Source organism: Amphibalanus amphitrite, unplaced genomic scaffold (assembly GCF_019059575.1).
Source record: "Amphibalanus amphitrite isolate SeventyFive unplaced genomic scaffold, NRLGWU_Aamphi_draft 000542F_arrow, whole genome shotgun sequence".
Lineage (NCBI taxonomy): Eukaryota > Metazoa > Arthropoda > Thecostraca > Balanomorpha > Balanidae > Amphibalanus > Amphibalanus amphitrite.
The window spans coordinates 346,701-373,304 of NW_024882036.1; the positions used below are offsets into that span (position 1 = coordinate 346,701).

Below are 26,604 nucleotides of genomic sequence, written 5' to 3' on the forward strand. Positions count from 1 at the left end.
GCATCGTAAGCGAACGGCACATGGAAGCTCAAGTCAATTAACGCCATAGGAGAAACATGGGGTGGCTAAACTTGCCCCTTGGCTCATCTTATCTCACTCTCCCCTATTTGGGGCTCTCAACCTTCATTTGTTAAAGTTATTTGTCTGTTCATTATAAAAGCTGTCAAATTTGCCGTATCATTAAACTTTTATAGAGTTTGTATTTCACACTTATCTAAAATGAACAATTTTGTCACTGGCTTCTTTTATGAATGGAATTGGATGGTCGCATGAATGAACGAATGAATAGCTCCATTTGAGCATCAGCTGAAATCAATCCTAAAATTTAATCTACCCGTCTGCAACGAAAAGGTTTAAAAACCAGTGCAAGTTAGGTGCAGTTTCTAATCTATGCCGTTTTTTTATTAAGTGTCTCATAGCTCCTTAATCCTGAGCCGCTTCTCTTACGATTCATTTTATGTGGTGCTTACATTGTGCAAGAAGTTATAGTATTCGAGCTCGTTGGTCTTAAAAACTGCTATCGAAGTAAATTAAAGTGCTTCGGGCTTCGGCACTTAAAAACCAATCGATGTTTAACCCTCACCCATTTAGGCATTTCTTTTCAGCGTCTTACATGTAGCGGAGGGGCGTAGAAACCCTCAGCCATTCGGCCCTTGATAAAAAGAGCCAGAGCTTCGCTGAAAAATAAAAAAGAGCGAGCTGCTCGTGACGAGAGAAATCCGATGATTTGAGGGTCCTGGTCATCGCTGACGAGAGAAAGCCAATTACTTTTATGTCCTGGTCAATGCTGAGATCCTAGGTCACTGGTTGACCTCCCAGATCAAGTTAATAACCCAAAAGCACGGAAAATTGGGTCCTGCTAGAATTTCTGCAAGTGAAGTTTGCTGGGACTTGGCCTGCTTCTGACTCCGAATTTGCACTTGCTTTGATCAAAGATGATGTATCAAAGCATTTGGGGTAGGACGGGTCACGCCAGATCACCCATTAGGCGTTCTGCCGGCTATCCATAGAATGTTAACCAGCACTTACAGCCTTGCAACATATTTCATAGGCACTATAACTGATACCTAAGTATGCCTAGTTTTCAAATGCTAAAATGGGTGCTAAATTTCAAACCAACGCTTCCTAAAGACCACAGTAAAAAGGTGTAAATTTAAGGAAGTTAACCGAGATCATTTCAAGTAAATGACCTTAACCTGAGTTTCACGTGACCTTGGCACCCACAACAATCAATGAGACAAACATTAGATAGTAACTATATTTCACATGTTGTCACGTTGCTAATCACGAAATGACTATGGAAACACACAGAAGATGTGCGCTGACTTTCAATTGCTATTCTGGCCTGACATGATCTTGAGAAAAATAATCACAGGTTAAAGTTAATTTGGTTCAGGGATTTAAAATTCTCAGACAAGATGCAAAATGATAAGGGCTATTTAATTTTCAGGGAAGTTGTAAAATTGATTAACTCCAGGGCACCAAGGAATCGTCGCAATCCTTCGCTTTGCCGCGATTTATTGGTGAAAAACAGGGGGCGCGGTCTGCTTACCTCTACTTATATGTGTGGTGAGGGCTAATATTCATTTTATCTGTGTTGATGAATTTGCAACAATTTCTTCATGAACTGAGACCAGTCCATATGAGTATGTTTTTCTCACGGACAATGACAATATAAAAACAATGCGAATAAAACCAAACGTTTCGGACAACAACGTGCCTTTGTCAGTGGAGAAAAATAAGTGTATAGGTTTAACATCGATGAGAACTAAATGCGGCACCGTCTCGATCTGGCCAGCCGGGTTGCCGATAAAATACACAAATGTTTATAAGCTTCCATGATGTGCTTAAAAAACTGCTGAAATATATCTTTAAAAAAGTAAAGATAACTATACTTCATCGATTTTATCGAAAGAAAACATGTATGCCTAATTACTTATTTCTTGCCACTGACGGAGGCACTTTTTTGTGCGAAACGTCTGGTTTTATTCGTATTGTTATTGTATTGTCATTCCCTGTGAGAAAAAAGGATAACTCTTCAGTTAGTAACCATAACAGCGAAACGGCTTAATGTAATACAATTCACTGTGTATACGAAACCTATAAGTCCCTAAAAATAATCTTATTTACAACTTTTAAAAAGATATAGCTTATACAGCTTGGAGTGAGTTGGCCATACAATTTTTTTCTGCATTAAGATAATATTCATTTATCTCCACAGAATATGGTAAATTAGTGCTGCTGAAGTTCGCTTTCGAAGCGTCTCCTCCAGGCATTCCACAGCTCTCGTGCCATTTTGGATCACGGAACATGGCTGGGCGCAGGACAGGTCGTCTGCGAGCTTGGACGGACCACGTGACCACCTCCTCCCCTCCCCTCACTCCCGTCCCCTTCCCCAGCAGGGCGTCCGATCTAACCGCGCCCCAGGCAGTCGGCTCGGTCCGACCCTCCCTAGTCGAGCCACGGCCCGGTGCCGCCTGAGTTTGTGCCGGGTGCAAAACTAGAGCAGTAACTAGCGCCGGAACTAGTAGTGAGCACGACCATCGTCAGATGGCAGGAGCAAATGGAATAAGCGGTTCCAGGTTTCAGAAGGAATGGGGCAGGAAAAAGCGCTGAAAACAATGTTTTGCTGATATAGCCATAAAAAGTTCACTGAATTAGGAGAGTAGCACATCAGTTTAAAGCCCTTCAGATGGTGGTTTTAATAAGCACACAATCATTTCCCAATTCGCCTCCAACGGTGTCACAGGCAAAGAATACGCTGAAATACTAGTGTGTACAGAAGCAACTGCGGGTCCCTGTACTTGACTTTGTGTTAGCTGTGTGACTACATTTCTCAGCCTGCGCGACTGTACTGTGACATGATCTAGTCTATCCCAAGACTATCGAAACATGCCTCAGCTTATCTGATATAACCTCAATCTTCTGCCTCGATAATGGGGGGTCAGCCGGTCTGTTATTAGTGATTTGGAACTTTTTTCTCTACTGACCTGACCTGACCTGACCTCTCATTTCAGTCTACTCGGCTGCCAGGGCCTGCTGGAGGAAGTACCGGGCCGGTCTCGGCGGGACTCTGTCCACGGCATCTCCAGCCCGTCCGACCTGCGCTTCTTCATGAAGGGCGTCACCGGCCGCTCCTCGTCTAAATCGTACAGCGTCAAAGACGAGACTAGCAGTGAGTCACCCGCCGGCCGGCGGCTCGTAGGCGCCACGGCGCTAACGAACGGCCCGGGCGATGGGTTCAGCTGGGTGCCTGCGGAGACTGGGCATGCTGAGGGGACGGGGGAATGGTTTTGGTTACGAGGTGTTGGAATACTAACATGGTGTCCCTGGATCTACCAAACTCTCAGAGGCGAGAGGCCGCTTCACTAATGTCAAACGATGGAGCATCCTGCTCGGCTGACTCATATCGCCGTCATTGATAGCTTTGTTTTAATGCTTTATAACGCGTCTCTGGCCGTCCGCACAGCGCTTGTGGCGCTGTTTGGTAACAAAGCAAAACGCTGGCTGCGCCACTTACGCACGAAATTCGTTGTCATCATCATCCAGTGTTATATTCAGATAGCTGGCCGTGTTACGCATTTGCGATCACTTGCCGTTAGTTGTATATAGGCTCACTTTTGGCTTCATTTGCAGATTTTTGTTTTTTTTTTCAATGTAAATGCTAAATATTTAGACCAGGGACACCAGTTTTGCAAGCGGTAAATGCACATTGGGGGCTGATGAACCGGGATAGTTTATAGTGTCTGTGGGGTTTTGTGACTGTGCACTCGTCTCTTCTTGGCCATCTGTCCATAGCCGGTAATGTTTTGACGCTCCAGGCTCCAGGCATGGTGTGCTGTGTTTCCAAGTGACTAACCGGACTTTGAGACACCGCTGCGCATCCCAATCCTCATGGTCTGTCCGTCTAAACACAATGACTGTGCTTTTCAAGCGAGTCAAACGATCTTCAGCTTTGAAATATAGATCATCCTCGTTTGATATTCTTTTCCAGCATCCTGCTGCGAACGTCCCAAGACTCCCGAAGTGATTATCTGCGACTGTTCCCTACGTCATTCATCCAACCCCCCACCCGTCCTGCCGCGGTGTATGTCTGTATGTATGAGCGGGGCTGTCCGTCTCAGTCTGTGTGTGTCTGTGTGTCTGCACGCTCTCTGTGTGCCGTGTGCCGCAGCACCGGGGCTGGTGCGCCAGGTCCTCAACAACCCCTGCCTGCCGCGCTCCGCCGAGCTCGCCTCCAGTAAGTGGTGACACCTAGCGGCGCCGGACGCAACCACCGCCGCGCCGCCCGCCGGCAGGCGGCGGTAGCGTAGCTTAACTCAATGCTATCGAATCTACGGAGAAGAAAACACATTTATGACTCGTTGGGATACTGTGGCTCTGAATGCTCTTTTCAATTCAACATTTCTGGATCATTTTTTAAAGTAAATTCATTTGGTCTCCTAAAATCACCCGTCCTTCAAAAGGATGCCAAGCTTAATGTTGGTCAAGCCGATTCCTGGCCAATTTCTTACCCATCGATGCTCAAAATATCTTCAGGCTTTTCGGCCCGGCTGGCGGGCGCCGCGGCGAACTGGCGCGGCCGCGCCTGAAACTCCCCTCCTCTCTCTTCTTCACTGTTTTCTTCTCGGTCTGTCTGTCTTTCACGAGGCTGGGGATCAGAACACTGCACTTTTTAAACTGTAAATGTGCACAAATGCGGCACTGCACGCTTTGGTTTCACTTTTCGGGGACTTTCTTGACAATTACTGCAGCTACATGAGCAATTGATTGTGCATATCAAAGATGCTTAGTATGGAACATTATGTTGTAAATTGTTTGTGATTCGCATTTAATTTGCTCATGTTTCTGCAGTAATTGACTTGTGTCACTCATCGATGAATTCCATTGTAAATGGCTCTTATTTGCTACCTCTTCTGTACATAATTGTGCACTTTGTGCCGCTTTGCGTTAAATAACCAGCTCAACCAATTATAATATGCCTAATTATATTTCTTCCTAGATCTTGCTTTCATGACAGTAAAAATATTTGTTTTCCAATAATAAGCAGTGACTTTTGCTTTATGCTATTGATGCTCTAACGCATTAAATATAATCATTGTCAGTCAATACAGCGCCGTATCTTGCTGTACGAAGTCTCCCCCTTTCCACGCTCCTAACCTTCCCCCCTTCGCGCCGTCGTTCAGATGAGATTATGGCGGTGCTGAAGCTGGATAACGTGGCGGTGGGCCAGACCAGCTGGAAGGCGTGCTCCCAGCAGGCCTGGGACCAGCGCTTCTCCATCGACCTCGACAAGTCGCGCGAGCTCGAGGTACGTGATAGGAGCGCCCGGAGGGGTACAGCTCGGAACACTGGGTGGGCGGGCGTGGGATCTTTGTAGTGTTCTGGACGAGGTGCGTTGTCAGCCCTCATCTTTGTTGTGTTTGATGTGTTACTCTTGATGGTGGGTTGTGCGGAGTGGGACAAAATCGTGAGAAGCAAACATGTGTGTTGGAGAGCACATGCCAGTAGAGCGCCCCCAGCATGTGTTATATTTTCCTTTTGCCGATGTTTATGAGACGTGCTACCGTTCCGTGCTGTTCAGTTCTCTTAATCTCTGTGGCTCGTAACGCCCCCGACATTGGTTGGTTCATTGAATGATCGTTGACTGCCCTCACATGTGAACACCTATTGTCACGACTGGCGCTCTCTGGGCTGTAATGTGGACTGGCTCGGTGGCTGATGTCTGACTGCCCCCGGTGACTGACTATTGACTGTCCGTCACAGGTGGACATTTACTGGCGCGACTGGCGCTCGCTGTGCGCCGTCAAGTTCCTCCGTCTGGAGGAGTTTATTGATGACGTTCGGGACGGCATGGCGCTTCAGCTCGAGCCGCAGGGACTGCTCTTCGCTGAGGTACCGTGGGGGAGGGAGAGTTTCCTCTTCGCTGAGGTAACGTGGGGGAGGGGAGTTATTCTCCTTCGCTGAGGTAACGTGGGGGAGGGGAGTTATTCTCCTTCGCTGAGGTAACAACGTGGGGGAGGGAGTTATTCTCCTTCGCTGAGGTAACGTGGGGGAGGGGAGAGTTTCCTCTTCGCTGAGGTAACGTGGGGGAGGGGAGAGCTTCCTCTTCGCTGAGGTAACGTGGGGGAGGGGAGAGTTTCCTCTTCGCTGAGGTAACGTGGGGGAGGGGAGAGTTTCCTCTTCGCTGAGGTAACGTGGGGGAGGGGAGAGTTTCCTCTTCGCTGAGGTAACGTGGGGGAGGGGAGTTATTCTCCTTCGCTGAGGTAACGTGGGGGAGGGGAGAGTTTCCTCTTCGCTGAGGTAACGTGGGGGAGGGGAGAGTTTCCTCTTCGCTGAGGTAACGTGGGGGAGGGGAGTTATTCTCCTTCGCTGAGGTACTGTGTACTGGCTCAGTGGGATACCCTGGAGGAGGGGAGGGACTCCTCTTCGCTGAAGTACAGTGTGCTGGTACTGCTCAGAGGGCTATGAACGGTACTGTCGCTAAGGTTCGGTGGGGAACGGTGGAACATATTCTGTTGGTGTAAATTTGAGTGAGGTCAGGGCCCTTATCTGTTGAGATGTAACACATTTCTGGAGGCTCTACTTGGACGAAACTGCATTTTAACTGAAAGTCAATGCATGAATAATAATGTGAGCTACTCTCCTAGTCTATGAGTATGCACCACTTCTCCCTGCAACCTTGGCAGCCCTGTGTCAGCATATTACAAAGGTAACCTGTTTTCTTTCTCCGCTCCGCAGATTAAATTCCTGAACCCGATGATTTCGCGCCGGCCCAAGCTGCAGCGACAGCGGAAGATCTTCAAGCACAAGGGGAAGACGATCCTGCGTCCCAAACAGATGAACATCAACGTGGCCACCTGGGGGCGGCTGATGAAGCGCGACCTGCCGGCGGCGCAGGGCTCAGAGGTCTCCTCCGGACCGTCCAGTCAGAGCAGTGAGTGGGGAGAGGGGGAGAGATACAGGGGGAGGGAAGGGAAGGGATGTGTCCTCCGGACCTTCCAGTCAGAGCAGTGAGTTGGAAGAGGGGAGGGGGAGGTGTCGCAGGGCTCGGAGGTGTCATCCAGGCCGTCCAGTCAGAGCAGTGAGTGGAGAGAGAGAGGGGGAGAAGTGACTGTTTAGAGGGGGTGTTGGAAGGGAGGATGGATGGGGTTGGGAGTGGGGAGGGGATCAACGATGGAGCTTAGAGATCCTTCGGTCTGTCTAGTTAAACTAGCGAATTCCTTGAGACTGGTGAAGACTACGGCGTAAGCTATAGCGGAAGAAATGGGAAGAGCTGTTGGCATGACAAGAGATGACATCAGCATGACAACTACAATCCCCCCTCCAGGTACGCTCCAGCGCCCTCTGGGCCGTCTGGACTCCAGTGAGTCGCCTGACTCTGTCTCTGACTCCCTGTAGGTACGCTCCAGCGCCCGCTGGTGAGCCGCCCTGACTCTGACTCTGACTCCCTGCAGGTACGCTCCAGCGCCCGCTGGGCCGTCTGGACTCGAGCGAGCCGCCGCCAGACGATATGGAGACTGAGCTGCTCACCCCTGCCGAGGGAGGAGCCGCCCGGCCGCTCACCATGGCTGAGGCCGTCAAAACCACCCCGCCGCCCACCATATACTCACACTCACCCAGGTAAGAGGGGTGTAACAACTCACACCCACCATATGCTCACACTCACCCAGGTGAGAAACGCCCACCATATACTCACACTCACCCAGGTGAGAAACGCCCACCATATACTCACACTCACCCAGGTAAGGAACGCCCGCCATATACTCACACTCACCCAGGTAAGAGGGGTATAACTCACCATATACTCACACTCACCCAGGTGAGAACTCACCGTATACTCACACTCACCCAGGTAAGAAACGCAGAACTCACCATAAATCCACCATATACTCACACTCGCCCAGGTAAGAAACGCAGAACTCACCATATATTGACACTCACCCAGGTAAGAGAGGTATCAGCTCACACCGTATACTCGCACCCAGGTAAGAACTCACCATATACCCACACTCGCCCAGATGAGAGAAATATAACCCACCATGTACTCACACTCACACAATTAAGAGAGGAATAACTCATTATATACTCACACTCACCCAGGTAAGAGAGATAACTCATTCATATAGTCACACTCAACCAGCTAAGAGAGGTAACTCATTCATATACTCACACTCAACCAGGTAAGAAAAAAACGAGACTTGTTCTTCACCACATGCTCATTGAGGCGAAGGTAATCAACTGTGCTATATACCTATATGAAAATAGTTTCCATCGTAGACTCCATCTCAGGGTGTTTGCCACTACTGTCATTCCATGGCTGTGTTGTGACGTAATATATTCTCCCTTACCGCCATGTCTACCCCACCAGCTGACCCCTGTGTCTGTATGTGTCTCCAGTTTATCGTCTAGCTCGAGCATACATGGACATCGGAAGCCCATGCCAGTGCCGACCCCCACCGTTCCGCCCAAACTGGGCTCTCCCACCGACCCGATGGCCAAGGTAAGTCCACGGAAACGCCCAAACTGGGCTCTTCATCGGCAGAATGGCCAAGGTAAGTCCACGGAAACGCCCAAACTGGGCTCTACTGCCTACCCAATGACAAACGTAAGGTCATGGAAACGCCAAAACTGGGCACGTCGGCAAAATACCAAGGTATGTTCGCGGCCTGCTCATTCTTGGCTCTGATGACATCAAAGCCAGGGCTGGACCATGCACCGCCAAAGCCGGCATCTTCCATGGAACTGGTAAGCTAGGCATGAAAGTCTATGGGCTAGACGTTTTCTCGGCATTGTCTTGTTGATGAGTGGTGCGGAGTCGACTTGGCTTTTCCAACAGCTCGAGTTTCTTTCGTTTCTGTGAGGAGTCGTCTCTCAGGGTTGAGATTATTCTGCGTTGTCTCCAGTCTGTGAGGCAGAATGGGCTAGTTATCCATCAGCGCTCCTCACGATCGCTCCTGAAGCTAAGGTTACTCCTCCCTCCACTAGATGGCAGTATCTCCACCCCGGCGCGTTTCCCCCCGCCCCGCCCCGCCCCGCCGTTCTCTCACCGCGACCTTGTAAAGCCGCTCACGGCCGCGGCCGGCGGGCTGTCTATTGCGAGTTCAGCCGAGTGCAATGGACCATGCCCACGCAATGAAACCGCCGCGGGACGACTGAATCTTAGGTTGCGGGATGGCTGAGATCACATCAGATAACGTTAGGTGGCATTGGGAGTACGGTAGTAATGGTTCGCTTAGGGTGGGGCTTGCTTCGGGGTCAGCCAAAGGGCGAGGATTGTAAACGATAGGGTATTGGATGCACAACAGCACTCGCATATTAATGCTATGAAGAAGATTGAACGGAAAACCCTGGCTCTGTGATGGTAAATTAATTCTTGAGTACCTCATGTGCAATACATACAAGAAGAGCAGTTCAATTCAGTGGTCAATGCACTGTCTAATTTCGGAGCTACCATCACTAACTGAATTACGGAGCTCTCCCGTATGCCCGCCTCGGCTGGAGTTATGCCTCTGTTTTGACAGTTCAATCAGAGGAGGTGCGCTCTGATTGTGGTGAGTCACGGCAGCGGGGCAGAGGCTCGGCGCCGGGTGGTTGGTCAGGGCGGCTGTCGACTGTTGCTCACTGCTATTGTGGGGCAGAGATACTTAGGAAGCGTTGGTCGCAGTCGTCTTGATGAGAATATAAAGGTGACAGAAACACACTTGTCATGTAGAAACAGATGCAGCCCCGAAGTTGGGTGAAATTTATATATCAGACATCTGTCAAAGGGTAGGCAGCCTAGAACAGGGCTCGCTTTTGTCGTTCATTGCTAGCTTTTGAGACAGAGACAACTGCAATCAGACCAGTGACCATCGATACCGGTGGACGAACTCTAATGAGTGATAAACATGCCGTGGCCAACTCTCCCCGGTTCGTATCCTTGTCGCTTCTCTTCCTTCCGCACTTATTTTCCCGAGCCGACATATGACCTCTCCTCTCGCGTTGGACCTCAAAGACGCAGTTTAGCCTATATAAAACACAGTTTCCTGACCATCCCAACCTCTCTTCATTGGTAGCGAGATTAAGATTGGCGCCTATCCATCACTCCACGGACAGATAACCTTAGTAGTTGCGCGGGTTCGGGCGTAAATTCTCATCACCGCCTCTCCCGATCCATCAGTTCGTGGGCCGACGGACTGAAGGGCCCCTGATGTGTCTATTGAGAGCTGGCTATGACGACGTCATCTCTGGGGTGGGGCTGTGAGCTAGCCCCCGGTTTAACTGGTTACGTCACCGGCAGTGGGCGGGGCCTATTGTCAACAGAGGTCACGCGGAGGTCACCCGTGGGTCACGTGGTGTGCAGCAAACTGCCCTCAGGCGGGTGGGGAACGTTCAATGATGTGTCATCTAGAGCGGTCCCCGGGCGGGGACACACGCTATAGGCCGGTTAGCGGTCCGCTCGCTAATGTGGGTAATTGGGGGTTATGACGGGTGGGAGACGCGTGTCACGGCGGGAGGGGGAGGGGGGTCAGGTCAAGGGTTAGGGGACCGGGTCGGCAGGGTTATGCGGGCGATTATAGTGACATTTACAATAAGCGGGAGTGGTTTCTCACAGACCGAAAAGAAAGGTTGGATTTGTTATTGCCTCAGATTTGCCGCCTTACTAATGAGTATTGCTTTGAACAAACTTTGATAGTGATATGTATTAGCGATTGGCGATAACACAGGTTCTATAACCACTCTCCGAGCTACCTTCAAAAACCTGTCACTTATCTTATGACTTCGCGCTTTGCCCTTTTGCTGCCCGTGGCAACACTACACTCAACCCAGCCTGATCCCGTCTGTAATTCCGCGAACATCTTCTCAATGAGCTCCTACGCTCTTCGAAAGTAACACCGCTGCCGCTGTGGCGATCATCGACAGATAGGCATGATTTGCAACGTAATTATCTGCTAGAGCCTCTGTAACGATTTATTGAGTGTTGAATGATAACTATCTAGAGGCCATCTTGTTCTAAATGGTCATATTTTCGTGTCAGTTTCTATCGGACGATAGGCTTTATTTATGGTTATGTGCTAGCTCGGTTTGTTATGATAATGAATAGCCATTAGATTCTGAGCCCGAGTCTGTTTCTAACTATGGTAATGATGAATGAAGGCGTGAGGAAAAGTCGCACCGTCACGTCTTCAAAGTGGAGTATCTTAGCTATATAGTATCTCAGACATCTGCACGGGCAGATAACAAGCCTTCTCGCTACTTGGCTGCCACTTTCCAATGCTGACGAGCTAGTTGGCAAGGGCTGGATAATCAGAAAGAAATCCCACCCAGTCCAGATGACGATGCCTTTCACGCACTTGAGTTCATTGCTTACTCCATTGGCGCTTCGAGTTGGCCACTGCTCGTTATAAGCTGTCAAGGCGTGTGTGGATGCATGCTATCAATCCATTTCACAGTTCACGGACCTGGAATACCGAGATAATATCAAAGAGGTCGTGTCGCTCGAGGGAGGTAGATAAGGGGGGCTTCATCTCCCAGTGCTCTGTCCGGAAAGAGGAGGGAGGGAGACCTTTCCGTCACGTCTGCCCTGACCGAGCTATGACAGGGCTGATGGATTGTCGTATACCGTCCTTGCCTTTTCTCACTGGTCGTGCTTCTGTTTATAATATTGTCCCGGGTATGCTTCCCATTCCACTCATCTTGCTCGTTTCCTTCTTCCCGTATTTGTTTTAAGCGTAACTTGTCCTGTCCATGTTCCGTGTTCTGTCTTCCCTTCCGTTTATCCATGTTCCATTCGCTCCCTGTTTCCGTTTATATCACAGTGTGCTCCTGTATGACGGACGGCCGATATAATCTGAGATAGAGCTGATGATTTGTGGACCGTCATGGAGCCACTGAACGACAGGCTGACCCAATACCTCCCTGCCCCAGGCGCCAGTCCCGCCCTGAATACAGACCCGCTCATTGAAATTATCGCGACCGTCTGATTGGCCGACTCATGTGCCCTGTTACACCGGGAGATTCTTATCGCTCGCCGGACTTTTGTCGTGCGCGTTCGTGTCTGAAATTAGCCGCTCTAGTGGCATGCCAAGTAGCGTTGGCTCGCTGTAGTCATCCCTGCTGAACTATGACGAGTGTTTTGTCTATGACGGGTGTCTCTCCCGGCATTATTACGGACGCTGACAGCAGTGGAATTAGCCATTTTACCGCCGGTTTTAATTTGACCGGGTCAGTGTCGCAATGGACTCGGTCTCGTTTCCATAGGACCTTGGCAAACCCTTTGTTCGATTGTTCCCTGTGAAAGGTGGGTGCGTGCCGGCGCTCGGCGCCGCTGGCACCCCCGCGGCGGAGATACTGTGACCGCGACGGCGCCCGCGGGGCGATGGGTATCGGGGATGATACATGAACGAGCGGGAGGCTTCCTTGTCGTCCGGTACCATTTTGTGATTCGGGGGCGGATAGGGGGAGGGAGGAGGTCCATGACGTCATTACAGGTCAAGGCTAGGGGATGTTTAAAGATGAAAGGTCGTGTCATTGCTGGGGTGCATAAAAACGACGCGGTCTTCAATTGAAATTACGTGGTTTACAAACGAAAACTGCATCCTAGATGCGTTCATTTGCATGCTACTTTAGTTGACGGCAAGCCCCCTCTCCATGTCATTACTCACACCTCGAGTGGCCAGCCGTCGCCTCCGGTCCTCATTTGACCTCGACTGGAGCTGTGCTCGGTGTCACCACCCGTCCACTCAGCGCGGTGACATGTTGACTCCCCTGTCAGAACAGGTGTTGGTCAGAGGTGCCGAGGAGCGTCCCTCCCTCATGTGGACTGTTTGACGTCCGAGGGCGTGCGTACTGAAGACGACCGTCCTTGGGATGTAGGTGGATTGTCAGTGGAGGTCTTCAGACCATGGCGCTGCATATAGTGGCTAATTATGATCCGTGGCTTCTGCACTGAGTTGGTGCGAGGTCTGTGATAGAACTCATTGCCATTCGTTGCCAATGAGTTACCACACTGTTACGGTGGATATCAATAACAATGTTTAAGTGCTAGGCGTGATGAAGCTTAAATATTTATTTCTGGTTAAGCCGCTGATTGGCATCACGACGGCGGCGAAAGTGGCATTCTCGTTCGTCACGTCCGTCACACAATCAACCGTCACTTCGTGGCTCCGTCACACTGTCTCTGTTTGGTACGTTTGGTAACAGTTTGTCAGTCGGCCGTCACGGATTTCATTTGGCCGTCACTTTTCGTGACTGAAATCACAAGTCTGGCTCATGAGCGACTGTAGTTACGCATTCGCTGTCTCTATAGGTAATGTATAGAAATATAAATATACCTCGTGATGTTGTGAAAGGAATAGGTAGATGACAAAGGATTCTATGGAGTGAGGGATACTCGTAGAACCTTGCAGACAGAAGAAATAGCAGAGTAAGAGAGAAAAGGGCCCACCAGGACTGAAACTTCCCAGCACATATAGCGTAGAATGTGTAGCCCCCTCGCCGTGCGTCGCTGCGGCTCTGAGCAGTGGCCTGAGCGGCGACACCCCGCCCGGTGGGTACACACACCGGCCTCCGCGGTACTGCGTGACCGGAGTAGGGAAGCGGCTCTCTACTGCTGCTGCTGCGTTCTGCTGGAGCATTCTATCGAGAATGTCTCGGTTGAATGATACATTTTGAGGCAAACATCCCAACCGTCTATTGGGGTGTTGCAGTGCTGTGCTGTATTTTTGTGCTTTCTACTGATACTTTCTACCACTTTGCTGCAGTCCTCTACCGTGCACGGACCATACTCGTTTCATTCCATATTTAGGACTCCATGTCACCATGGGGCAGGATAGGCGAAATTTCTCTAGTATGAATCACGTTCTGTGAATTTCTCAGCCTCTGCGAATTATCCGTGCGAGAACTCTGATTGTGACAGATTTACTTCATGGCTGCACGGTTTGATTGATAGTCGAAGTCACGAACCACGAATGAACCAAGAGCCGAGTCTGTTCTTAGCGCAAGAACCTAGACCGTTCTTATTGCTGGTATTGCCGGACTGACCGACAGACCAGCCGCGTTTTAATCTTTCCGTGCTGTCCACCGTCACTTTCTCTTAGGGTCGCTCGCTGTACTCCCCACCTCGGCTTGCTGGCTGGCTGGTTGGCTTGCTAGATAATAAGACCGGCTGAGCGATCAACTCGGCCGAGACGGAGCGAGGGGTGCGGAGAGGAAATATAGCAAGTTTCGGGGAACGGGAGCGGGTGGCCCAGGCGAAAGTAGTTGAATCCTGATACCGGCCACCCAGAGGTATTGGATGTGCAGGGTAGATCAGCATGGAGCCGACTGCCCCCTGGTAAATTTTAGACATCTGATTCGCCTACTTCAACGCGGAGAATAGGGCAGTGGAAACCATTATATGAGTCCAGGCTGTACTGTCAGTCCTTCTGTTTGTGGTCTCATTGGCACCGCTCTGTCTCGCAACACTGCTTTTTAAGCCAGGCTATAACGTCTCCACCAGTGTTCGGGAACCCCTCTCTCGCTGTTGTTGGCCAGTAGCTGTCTGGAAGCGGGCAACAGAAGGCGGGGAAACCAGAGTTACCGACTCTCGTAAACTGGCCGGTCAATAACGGCAGACCTGATTGGCCCACGGTGGAAATGGGTACCGATCTTCGTTAGGAGGAGCTTCGAATTTAGAACCGTGACGCAAGAGGGACTTTGGACGCTAAGCTACTTTCGTTCTCATTTGGTCCAGATCTCGAGCCTTTTCATGTCAAAGCCAGTGTTCATGCATGTCGTTTCGGATTTTTTTTTTCTTATTCGTTATCAAGCAACTCAGAAGTTTTGCAACATGTTTATTTTATTCATGCAGTTGAATTTCGGATTTCATACAGCCAGTTTTACAGAACACCCAAAATTGACATATTTTTGCAATGTCAGAACGGCTCAGGACAGATTAACCCAGTCTAACTGTGTTATTCTCAACACCCATACTAATCTCAACCAGTCCTTCCCGTCAGATTAAACGGCCGAAATAACCGGAACTTGCACCTTTGCTTTTCAAATTTCACTACACAGCTGCGTCAGCTGGCTCTCCTGCATAAAGCTGCGTTTCACCGGCGATTTTTTCGGTGTCTGGTGTGCGGTGAAACGCCCGTGTGCAACTCTGCATCACGTAATGCAACATCACGCTGAACGAGAGCCGGCGTGCGCGTCTTTAGAGGGAGGGGCTGCCTCCCAGAGGAGAAATTGGTGAGCCTCGGTATTAGCTCGCGGCACCGTCTGCTTTTTTTCTGGACACGACGTGAAACGAGTAGAAATGGGCACGGTGGAACCTGGTGGAAATGAGAACAAACATTAGTGGATAAATGATGGTGGGTCGTGTGCCGTGAGATGTTAAACAGAGTCCGAAATACTGGGCCACGGTTCTGTCATTGTCTAGATGAGTCTGTCGGCTGCTCAAGTAAATGATGGCTTTACGCGGGTGGCTCTACAGGGTGTCTCAAAAGTTCGTTTACAGGTACCAGCCATGCTTTTTTGTCAATAATTCTGAATCAACAAGAAATTAACAGTCGAAATTTTGCATGGGCATTGGTAACAACCTTCCTCAAGCAGCTTCATTGTTTTCAAGCGCATTCGACCCTTCATGAGCTCACAAAAAGGGTTCACCTCTGACCATGGATCAGGCATGAAAATGGAGGTCGCATACTCGGGTCGGCTGAGAAACTCTGCTTCACGAGTAATGGGAATGGTTAGGTCGGAAATGACACATGGCAAAGTGTCGGCGAGGATGAGTACAACATGATGGTCATCTAATAAAAACGGTGGCTAAAATTTTTGAAGGACAAAACCATGCGAGACTAACAGCGCTTTGAACGACCCTTGTACCGCAGCAGACTCGTGCTCCGGAAAGCAGCTGAAAATGCAGTCCTAACTATTGAAAACTGACTAGAAGCTCACAGACAGAGGTTACCCAGTTTCAAAAATTGCAGGTCATCATAAAATAAAGACAAAATATCATTTAGAATTGTTTATAATATCTATAACGCTAAATTTTGAGGGAAAATAATGCGAAAATCGTCAATGCCGAGGACAAATGACCCTCCAAAAGTGTCAATTAATGTAAAGTTTTATCTAACGAAGTTTCAAGAGGCAGATCTGGAGCAAATAGCTTTCTTTTACACACAAAATCCGGACAAAACCGCACGATGGACAGGTTTTGGCCGTTTACAAAGCAGAACCTCTCCTGAGGAAAACACTCCGGAACCCAGCGAAGGTCTTGGCATTGGGAATGACGAGCGTTCGGGATTTGCAAAATTTGCAAAATGTGTCTAAGAAACAGATGGCCGACACATTCTGCTACGATATGCTGCGAAAAATTTGCCCCTGGCACTTCCCATTTGTTCAGGAATGGGGTTGTTTTGAAAAGGAAAATGGTGCTTGGGAAGTCGGCGCCAGTCATTCATGAAGGAGTTAGCGCCAGAGAAGACCTACAAAATACTCACGGATGGTGTCGATGCAAGCTGTCGGCTTTCAGGGAGAAGCGGATGTTGCCGGGGAGCTCGTCAAACCTAAATCCGACGCAGAAACTGCAGGGGATTCCCCTACAAGAGCTTGAAAACTGGTAACCTTTTATCAGCCTCCGGCAGCTGACGGAGTGACGAAAATCGGTATGGGCAAATATTTTTGGAGATACAGCAAAGGGTTTGGTTTCCAACCTTCCGAATCAGTTGTCAAAGCATGCATATTTGTCTAGTGTACACACGGACACCAAAACCTTAGATTTTTGGCAGGTTCTTATATGCTTTATTGACATGGGAAATGTGTAAACGAACTTTTGAGACACCCTGTAAAGCAAAAATCAATGAACTATTTCTTCGTTGAAACTGTAAATGCGCTAGATTTATATCTAGGTATCATTACACCAACTGGATCAGCATCATAACATCCCATGGATACTTTGGCTTCTCCAAGCCTCGTAAACAGTTCGAGATATCCGGCAACTCCGTGAGTCAATCTCAGATGCATGCCGCCGAGCCCGTCACGTCATGAATCTTATGAGATACGCCGGCGCCGTCTGCACGGTCTGCAGGACCTCCATCTGGGTCTAGGTCGATCCACAGTGACCCAGAGAGGGTGTCAGTGTCAGCCCGGCCTCTGCCGGCCGCTCCCCTAGACGGACGGGCTCTGGAGACAGGAGGTGATATACCATCTAACCGGCGGCGCTGTGAGGTATTATCGGGCCAGTGGTGGTATGATTTATCGCTGGTACTGGTGACAGCCGCGGACGGTGAGGATATTACGAATGGCTACCTAGCTGATAGGAGATGAGCGGTCGGTTTTGTTCAGTTAGGGGTTGTTCTGATGGCCTCCGGAATGGTTTTGGTTTTGGTAGACGAGAGGGTACCTATATTTTGGCAGTATCACATGAAGACGTAAAGTGCTTTACATTCAGCCTTTCTTCTTTTACTACATAATTCCGTCCACGAAGTGAAACATGCATGGCTTGTGTTTTGTTTCCTCTGGTGGCATTATCATGTCACGTCTGGACATCTCTTCAAAGCACAATGGATAAAACCGTATCTTCTTCAGTCTCATCCCCCATTCCGACCTTTGTGACACGTCTGGCCTCCTGTCGTTAGCTGTGTCTCGGCGGTGCCAATTTCGGCAGTACCGTGACCGATCCGGCGTGTCGCGGCGGTGGACCGGGGTCGTACGTCGCCGTGACCTTGACACCTTTATACGGTCGCCGGGGGAGGAGGGGGAGGGGGGGTAGAGTGGCCGTATCCAATGAATGGGGTCTCGCTTTGACCAGAGTATTCACGGCTCATAGGCGTTAATCGATCCACGCGGCTAGTTTTAAAGCCCGTGGGGTGATTGGTAAGATTTGTGACAATGCGAGACGGTGCCAATTGTGACCGCGGTAAATATTTACCTTGAGCCCGTACTGGGAAGTTATTTTTCGGATTGCGGCTGGTTGTCTGCCCTTCAAAACCAGTAGCGCTACTGGAAATATTGGAGGACAAATGAGCGTCGATTTTCCTGTAGATAGACGATAAGGTTATACGAAATGTGCAGGCCGAATTAGCTATTGTGCTTAATTGCGTGACATCCTATCCTCCATTCTTGCTACCCGTACCATTCCCCTCATGTTCGCCCGCCCACCTATACCCTTACATAAGTTATTGTCCACCTATCCTGGCAGCCGTAACCAGGCGTTTGTATCGTGAGGCCCGTATCGTGACGTGATGTCGTGAGGCCCGTGTCGTAGCCTGTCAGTAGTGGGTGAGGCCATGTCGGCCGCAGACCCACCGCACTGCAGCGGTGACGCGTCAGTCTCCCCCCCCCCCCCCGGCTGACATTGGTTCTGTCTTTTGTCACTGTAGTACCTATTTCACTCCATCACGGCTACCGCCTTTTGCTGTCACTGCTAATTCCTGAACCAAATTGGCTTCTGTCTCATGTAACGTCGGCTACTGTTCAATATCTTGCTTGCTAAAGACATGCACCACATCGGCTTCTATCCCGTGCCGTCCAAGCCTACTTGCCTAGCCTACTTGGGATGCTTTCCACAAAGACTAAGTCCTTTCATCCTACACGATCATCTCGCTGTCTGCTCGAATGGCCCAATTGGTGCTGAACGAAACAGCCCATGTAGGGTAGGAGAGGGGAGGGAGGGGGGACCACCGAGCGAGTCGCAAGGACACTCGTGATGATTGATGACGAGTGACGCCGTCACACGAGCATATAGCTTTGTGACAGCGCTATGGCTTTGTGACAGGGCTATGGCTCTGTGACACCGTGCCGGATGGGGCGGTTTTTACAGAGAGCTGCAGTTGCGACTGAGCGACCCGGCGTTTTTGGTGGCGTCTTTGTGTTGCAATGCGGAGCGGATTGAGTTGTATGGCGCGGAGCGGGTGGGTGGTTATTGTGGCGGAATGCGGATGGGATTTGTCGTCAGTCGTCCGTGTGTGGGTGGGGAAAAACTCTGCCCTCCGCAAGAAGGGCGTAAGGGACGCTGCCATTATTGTGAGAGCGTCATAAAGCGATTAGTTTTCTGCTAGGTATGAAATTCATTGACTTGTTTTGTTTAAGGTGGCGCTGTAAGACTCGATTTCATAGCATCGAAATTTCCACCAAAGTGGACGTTAAATTTACTTTCCTGTTACTAAGACATGCCTTAGATAACAACACAAAGACGACGATTTGTTCACCGCTGCCCGAGCGACAGACTCGGCTCCCCTCCCGTTTTCCCACTGCGTTCCTTGACTTCCCACGACTCTGAGCGTTACTCGTGACGCGTGACGCGTACTCGTGACGGCCGGCGGCACGCGCGCGCCGCTGAGTGACGGTCCGAAAGTAACGCTCGGGGTAACGGACTGTGACGCTGGGTGACGGACTGTGTCAGGAAAGTGACCGATCGACGTCCGTTGGCGGCTGGGGTCTCCTGGAGGTGACGACGGAGGTGGTAGGATCTGGCCTCCCGACGATGGTGGCTCGGTGGCTATTTCTATCTGATAGACATAAGCTGGAAATACATAAAAAGCTTTTTTAGAAACCGTGTTTACCAAAAGCTCAGTTTCTGCGACGGGTAGATTCTCGTTCGGTGGCCGTTCCATTCCGGGTCGGTAGAAGTGGGATGATTCTACTGTAAAGTGCCCACCGCCTTTCTACTGCCGTTTGTAAATCGTAGTTAACCTAACTGCAGTGACCACACTGAGGGACTTATACCACCGACTATCTATGGCTATACGGCAGTGACTACACTCCCCTGACTCCATCCCTTCCCCTCCATCCGCCCCAGTTCACGTGTGACCGCTATCAGCTCTCGATCGACTGCAGTGCGAACCCGGGCGATAGAGGGTTCGTAAGCCACTCTCCGCCGGCGGGCCGCACATTGTCCGCTCGCCGCCGCGGTGAAAAGATGATGGATAGTGCCTGCATGATAGCCGAGATATGGGCTGTGATACTGACATGCATTGGTCGGTTATAGTCAATGACGAGTGAGTTCGATGAGCTAACATGCGCGCGCTATTGAATCGAAATCGATTTTCCTTTATGCGATGTATGATGTATTATAATTTAGATAGTCGCCAGCGTCCCGCGTTTGCCCGAGTTTTTTCCCCCTGGTGATTTTATCTGCATGTCGCTCTCTCGTTATTCGGACACGTGTCGTCTGGGGGGCACGAACAAACTGGGCTACCATTGGTATTCCGAGTGGCCAGAGGTCGGTTTTTGCTGCCACTGCGGGCCATTTAGAACGACACGCTAGTTATCCACTGCCCCCGGGAGACAGGTGAGGGGGAGAGGGGAGGGAGGGAGGGTGATTCAGTCTGAGTGTTTGAAGTTGAGAGCAATGAACACCATAGAACATTCGCAGTAAAGCTTCCGTAGGCTATGCCTTCAGCGCTTTGCATGCATTTTATAATCCAATGAGCTATTATGACAAAATCATTAGGCATAGAATAAGTCGCTGTGTGACGACAGCCTTAGACTAAGTTGTAAGATTATCAGGCTAAATGACCAGGCTCCCACTCCGAGTTACATTACACCAAACGTTAAATGTGTTCCATATGAACCTCATCTCTGCGGGACATATTCGAGTTGTGTTCATAGCTCCCCACAGGCCGTCCAAATCATCCCAGCCACCCCGTGTGGTTTATTTAATTTTCCTCGCCGCTGGAACTGAGTTTCTCGGTGATAAATCGCTGAGGTTCTGATCGATATATCCGGGTTTTTATTTGTTATTAGCTTTCTATTGGAATCTGCTAATCGTACGAGATTTACTTGTGGAAGCCGATGTTTTGTCGGCTTCTCTCGTGACTTGCTCTTTTGTGTTTAATCCTAAAACATGCGTTTGGCTTCTGCTGTTAGCATTGAGCGAGTCTAAAAGATTGATCTTGTTAGCATCGCTTCCCAGACTTTCAGCTTAACTCGAAGTCCTGTTAGCTTGTCTGCGTGTATCCACACTCAAGTCTTTGACTAGCCGACCTACCCTGTAAATATTGCGAAGTTTCTCTCGCATACCAGCACCCGTGCTCCGAAAGTCTACCGTGCACTATTACCAGCCGCGCATGTCTCTGGTGTCATCCGAAATACGCCCCCTGCTGAGTGATCTAACCCCCGACTCTGGCTATGGCTTCTGCTCCAGTGTCCGCCTATGGCTCCGGTCTTAGGATTCGGCTTTGCCCCCTGCTTCTGTGCGGCGTATCAGCCGTCTATCTGACGTTTATCGCGGTCTGCCGTCCCCTGCACAGGTCTGCGGGTGGTGGAGGGGAATGCACGAGAGAGTAAGGCACCGTAGGGGTAGGTACTCGAGGCAGCGGGAGACGGCCCCGGGCCGGGAAACTGCAACGGAGAGTAGGGCGGTAACTGGGGGACTGCGACGGAGACGAGGGTAGTATTTGGAAACTGCAACAGAGTATAGCGGTAACTGGGAACTGCAATGCTGGCTGGAAAGGTAGCACTAGGCGTGGAGACTGCGACTCGGGGAAGGCAGCTAGCACTGGGACGGAGACTGCAATGTGGGAGGTGCGGCTAGCACCGGAATGGATACTGCGACTTGAAATTGAAGGCTAACACCAGGTACACTACAAAACTGGGACCTTACATAGAGAGTTATCAAGGATCGAGCACAGAACGTCGGGAACTGTGCAACAGGGAACGAGCAACAGCAAAGTAGAAACCCGCAAAGGCGATACAAAGGCCTTTTCAGACGTGTAGGCACTTACTGAAAGAACACGCAAAGGGCTGTTGCAACGCACTCAGTTGGGAAAACACTTTCGCAGCGTTTACCAAACGAGTAGGCTAGCAGCCTCCGTAGAACCCCTTCAAAGGAGGTGTTTTCTTTAGCAGCTCCTTGCCTGTCTGGTAACCTTGCAGGGAGCCGGACGGGCTTTGTCCTGCGCTCAATTAACCTGTCTGGTGTCTGTCAGCTCAGCTGAATGGATTGCAGCAACTGAGGCTGTTCCTCGCTTGTAGACGGCTGAGTGCGTTCGTGAAGCATGTTCTTGAGGCTGTATCAGTCAGTATTCTACCGGCCCATTATTGCCATGCTTCTGTATAGACTGGGAGGGGAACTGGCGCAACTGGCAGACTGTCCATCCGCTGTTATGTCACATGGTAGACCACTGCTGCCGCAGAAGGTCCATTTTATTGCTGGCGTTCTGTCCCACGGTTCTTATCGAGGCTCTGAGGAACGTCGCCGGCGCTGCACGGTGCAACGAGTGGAAAACATCCGCTAACCCGTGTCGACTCAAACAATGGTGGATCCGCTCATCCAATCCAATTTCATCGGCTCATCCAGTGGAACTGATTCAACCAGCAGCTAATGCCGTGATGGTTCTGGATTATCTCTCCTCACATACCACTGATCGTATCATAGCATATAACTACTGCGACTGGTTGACTGGGCTGCAAGACTGTGAACCGCCTCGGGTATCCCTCATGGTATATCTACACCATCACCCCTCAGCTATATCTGTTAGCCCCCCTCCCCCCGTTCTATCATATGACGTTCGATGATGAGATCGATACCACCCCCTGGCCCGGGTCAGGGTCACTGAGCTGTGTGATCAGACCTGCCCCTATCAACCCAGCCTACGCTGGTGACAGGACATAATTAACCTGACATGTATGTTTAATGAGGACATGTGTGTGGGTTAAATCGATAGTGGCTTGCTACTGTTTGATACTGGGACTTTTGTTTTGGATCGCGGGAGTTCTGCTTTGGTGTGGATCACCTACAGTAGTTTGCATAGTTATCCACAAAAGCATCCGCAAGATGAGCAAGATATGAATGATCTGCTTCTGCCCTCCCTGGGTCAATCGCCGTATCACTGGTCTGACTTTTCCACATAACTGGACGTCATATTTGTCAGAACTCAGATCTATCTAACCGGACACCACTCAGCGCTCGGCCTTCCACTGCCCCAGCGCTACCGGGCGCCCATCGGCACGTCTCCCCCCCCCCCCCCCCGCTCGCCCGTCCCGCTCCCTATCACGTACTCAGTCTGGCCACACGGGTAATGAGGTCTAACGAGACCAACCGCCGCCGCCGCGGTCCCTTTGATGGCACGGGAGCGGGTCACGGCGGTACTACCGCTGCCCCCACCGCCGCCGTCTTGGACGAGGGGTCTACCTAAGTCCATTGAGGCGCTCTAGTGAAAGTGTCGGGCGCTGGTTACTACCACTACTCTGCCGTCTGGGTTAGTTCGGGCGCTGTCCGCGGCGCGGCGCCATCGTCTGTCGCTCGGAGGAGGCTCACGGGGTGGTCGGAGTCGACAGTCGACTCGGCGGCTGGCAGGGCGCCGCCGCGCGGAGGGAGTGTGACGGGGGAGATTAGAGTGTGGACTGAGTGGTGCGGGAGTGTGACATTGGACATAGCGAGAGAGAACCGTGAGGTGTGATGTGAGAACCGAGAGAGGAGTGTTGGATTCATCAGTGTAGGCTGACAAGTGTGCGAGGTTCGATTGTGGGGACCAGGGCAGAGGTGTTTGAGCGCCCTAAAGAGGACATGGACGTTTTTGAGGATTGAGGACAAGCACAATACAGCACGGTGGCTGCGATGTTGTACACCGTGCAGGGCACACCGCGTGGCCGGCGGATCTGGCCCCCGCCTCCTCCTCCTCCGGCGGAGCTCGCCTCCGACTCCTCCAGCGATGAGGAGCCTCCTCTGGAGTCCTCCCCCGGTACCGTGGTACAGATCGCCTTCAACACGCCCCAGTACCTGCCCTGTCGGTCAGCAGGCGGGGGTAATGGTGGAGGAAGGTTCCAGGCCATGGTGAAGCGACTTCAGGACAAGGCGGCGGATTATCACCAGCAGTTCGTCAGTACGCTTCTGTCGCGGCGCCGCAGCCGCGCCAAAGACTGTCGCAGACAGAGGGCCCGTGGTGGAAATGTCGCCAAGTTAGTGAGCTTGTATGATGGCTCAGGCGGAGGGGCAGTGCCGTGCTCTGAGGAAGATGATGAACAAAGTCGGCGAGACAGCGGGTACAGCAGTTTGTCGGGCAGCCAGCGACATCATTCTAGTCCATACCGACGGAACGACAGCAGGGCAAAGATCACTCCGTCGAGACTGCACAGCGGACGGCGGCAGCGGCGACACCCGCCCGTCTCCTCCGCTGAATCTCGGACAGGGTGGCCCAAACGCCACCCCGCTACCCCCTCGGCCGCGCCCTCCTCCGAGGCGGACCGACGCCGCGCGGCCGCCGTCGCAGCCGACGCAGCTCGTTACTGGATCTTGGATCCCCCGTCGACACCGGCAGAGCGGTACGGATCCCTGGGACGGCGGACGAGCGATCGACGCTGGGAGCAGCTGCAGAGAAGGCTGGACTCTGCGCATCTGACGATGGGGAGGTCCGCGGCGGTGGGGGAGAGAAGGGCCTGGCCCGGGCTGCCCCGATGGGAGACCGAGGGGGATGTGCGGGGCACAGGACGGGACATGAGAGATGCTGAAAGGAGTCAGCAGGGCCGAAGAGACGCTGAGAGAGATGTGTGGGGTGCCAGAGACTCTGAGAAAGACCTGTGGAACGTGAGGTCACCCCGAGAGGACTCGGACGAGTCTCGTGACTCGGGCTACTCGTGGGACTGGCGGCCGGAGTCGGACCGCTCTGACTCTCGTCAGAGGCACTCGCGGAGTACCCGTGACCTGAGGGACATCCACGGTGACTGGCGGACCGGCCGGCCTGAGACGGATTACTACGAACCGGACGAACTGCCCTCGCTCTCCTCCCGAGACCCCAGGGAATTCTCCCCTCGAGACCCCAGGGAGTTCTCACGAGACGGCCGACCGTTCTCACCGGAGCCAGACTACTGGTCTCCGGAGGATGAGTCTCCTCGACCGACCCCGGATCGGATCTCGGATCGGATCTCTGATCGAACCTCGGATCGCGCCTCGGATCGTGGCGTGGATCGCCCAGTGGATCGATGGAAGACAGAGATCCGTCCGTCCCGTCGTCTCCAGACGTTGATGCAGAGAGTCAGCAGTTCGAGCTCACAGGTAGGCCCCTTAAATCAGCTGGAAGGGGAGGGAGGGATGGTCTGGGAGATAATAGAGATGGAATTCAGCGATGGCAACTGCGCTCCGATGGTGAGTTTTGATAGCGAGGGTGAACATGATAAATTAAGTGGTAGACGTGATTGAATGAATCGCGTGATTGAATTCAACAGAGCTGAAAGATACGCTGGCTATCATACCATACTTCGTCATGGATGGATATAACAAAGCATTCCGCTCACGAAATAACACGGTCATCTTGATTGACAAACTCGGGAATCCGGTGTCCCCATTTAGTTCCGACAACCGTTATCACTTTGACCCAGCATGTGTCGGGCATGGTTTCCTGGTTAATTAACCACGCTAGCCATTTCACCGCTGCCAATTTCCCACTCCGACGCTGCACGGTGCAGCGGCCTAAACCACATTGCTCCAACTCCGACCACCGTGTCCGTGTAAACCGGTCACCTTTGTTTTTTGTGAACGGGGCCGATGAGCGGCACAGTTCCTGTCGCGGAGGAACTCGTGACATGACCGGATCACTGACTGCGGACATCGTGGTCTTGCCAGAACGCACTTTGTCAGAGTAGTTTCCGAGGGTGTGTCGTCCGCCCTCTGACAACGCTTTTCTGACTATTAACTGTCACGGTTAGCTGTTGTCCTTTGGTAGCTATGTGCAGTAGGGTAGCTATGTGTATATGTGTGTAGTAGGGTAGCTATGTATCTCTCCGGTCTCGCACTATGTCCCAGTGTGTCCTCAGCCTGTACCCAGATCTCGTCCAGTGCTGCCTTTGGTCAGTCCGGACTGCCTCGCCCAGCGTTACCTTTGTCACTGCGGACCGCGCCGTACCCAGCCCTGTTCCGGGAGGCCCGGGTTCCCACGGTGTGACCTCGACATGTTCGGAGCCGGAGCTGTTGGTCACGACACGCCCCATACCACGGCTGGGTTTAGTGTTCCTGATCGACTGCTGAGTCAGCTCAGCGTTTCGCTTCGTTAGTGCTTACCACTACCGCCTTGGCTGTGTGGTGGGCTCCATTGCCGCCTCGGTTGGATATGTTGGACTCCGCTGCCGTATTGGCTAGATATCGGTTCCGCTACCGTGTTGGTCAGGGTTATTAGACCATTATCAAAGACAGAGACGACAGCAAGGCAACCTTGCGCCTTGTCGTCATTGGTTGGTACTACTGTCGCCTTGTCTAAAGATCCTTTCCGTGGCTGCCTTGCTCAGATGCGCTGCACCATCCACTGCCAGGTCCATCAGCAAACTGCCTACATCCCTCCCCCTGCCCGCGCCGTGTCGACGGATGCCGTGAGTTATGACCGCCCCCGCGGGTGGCACGGGGTGGTGACCGGTACTGTACCGAACAGACGCTCATCTCCGGAACCCCTGGGGTGGTGAATACGAGCCTGATGACCGGAGAGGAATGGAGACGATGGTGTTCGCTCTGATGGTATCGGTGGAAATAATCGTCCAACTGCACATGTATCTACGTGTTCGTAGGCTATATATCGCACTTCACTCGAGAAACAGTACGCCCTAATTGCTCCATGCATGCCATAGTACGGTTTTCTGATACCAGGGGTCCTGGGTGTGTATCACAGTGGTTCATTCTACTGCGTCTTTGTAGTCGAGCGTGTTGTCTAC

General features: G+C 51.4%; 1 protein-coding gene across 7 annotated transcripts in view; it reads left to right on the plus strand.

Moving 5' to 3' along the window:
- LOC122393556 (serine/threonine-protein kinase N-like) overlaps window positions 1-26,604 on the plus strand; it is a 130,646-nt gene that overhangs the window by 69,767 nt on the left and 34,275 nt on the right. For 3 of the 7 annotated variants that reach the window (XM_043389731.1, XM_043389728.1, XM_043389734.1), the window contains 7 exons: window positions 3,018-3,175; window positions 4,175-4,240; window positions 5,187-5,311; window positions 5,767-5,895; window positions 6,742-6,937; window positions 7,458-7,623; window positions 8,401-8,503. In XM_043389731.1, coding sequence (XP_043245666.1) covers window positions 3,018-3,175; window positions 4,175-4,240; window positions 5,187-5,311; window positions 5,767-5,895; window positions 6,742-6,937; window positions 7,458-7,623; window positions 8,401-8,503 — 943 coding nt within the window. Of the gene's footprint in view, window positions 1-3,017; window positions 3,176-4,174; window positions 4,241-5,186; window positions 5,312-5,766; window positions 5,896-6,741; window positions 6,938-7,401; window positions 7,422-7,457; window positions 7,624-8,400; window positions 8,504-26,604 lie in introns of all 7 variants that reach the window. The other 4 variants (XM_043389733.1, XM_043389732.1, XM_043389735.1 and 1 more) reach the window with 2 other exon arrangements.